Genomic DNA, 316 nt, shown 5'->3' on the forward strand with positions numbered 1-316 from the left:
GGCCGTGGCCCTGGCAAGGTGAGAGGGGGACACAGGCACTGGCTGAGCCGTGGCCAGGGGGGGGTTACCAATGGTTCCCTGCGAGCGGTTGGACCTTTTCATGATGATGTCCAGGTTCTGCTTGAGCACAGCCATGTTCTGCAGGGCTCCCTGCGCCTTGAAGGAGGCAAAGGTGCGGAACTCGGGCAGGCGCCAGACGGTCTCTTTCTTATCCAGGTCCACGTGGAAAATCTCGTCGCCATCGAAGTCGAACATGAACTCGCCACCGTCCTCATGCTGCTCCTCCAGCCGGTGGTAGAACTGAGCCTGGATCAGC

General features: G+C 60.8%; 1 protein-coding gene across 1 annotated transcript in view; it reads right to left on the minus strand.

The window, feature by feature from the left end:
* Positions 1-312, minus strand: part of LOC104500978 (HLA class II histocompatibility antigen, DR alpha chain-like) — a gene marked incomplete at its 5' end in the record, with an annotated part of 958 nt that extends 646 nt beyond the window's left edge. The window contains 1 exon segment of the mRNA XM_010144712.1: positions 69-312. Within this exon segment, the coding sequence (XP_010143014.1) occupies positions 69-312 (244 nt within the window).
* Between the last annotated feature and the right edge of the window lie 4 nt (positions 313-316).

This window comes from Buceros rhinoceros, unplaced genomic scaffold (genome assembly GCF_000710305.1).
Source record: "Buceros rhinoceros silvestris isolate BGI_N320 unplaced genomic scaffold, ASM71030v1 scaffold32131, whole genome shotgun sequence".
NCBI classification, from domain to species: Eukaryota; Metazoa; Chordata; class Aves; order Bucerotiformes; family Bucerotidae; genus Buceros; species Buceros rhinoceros.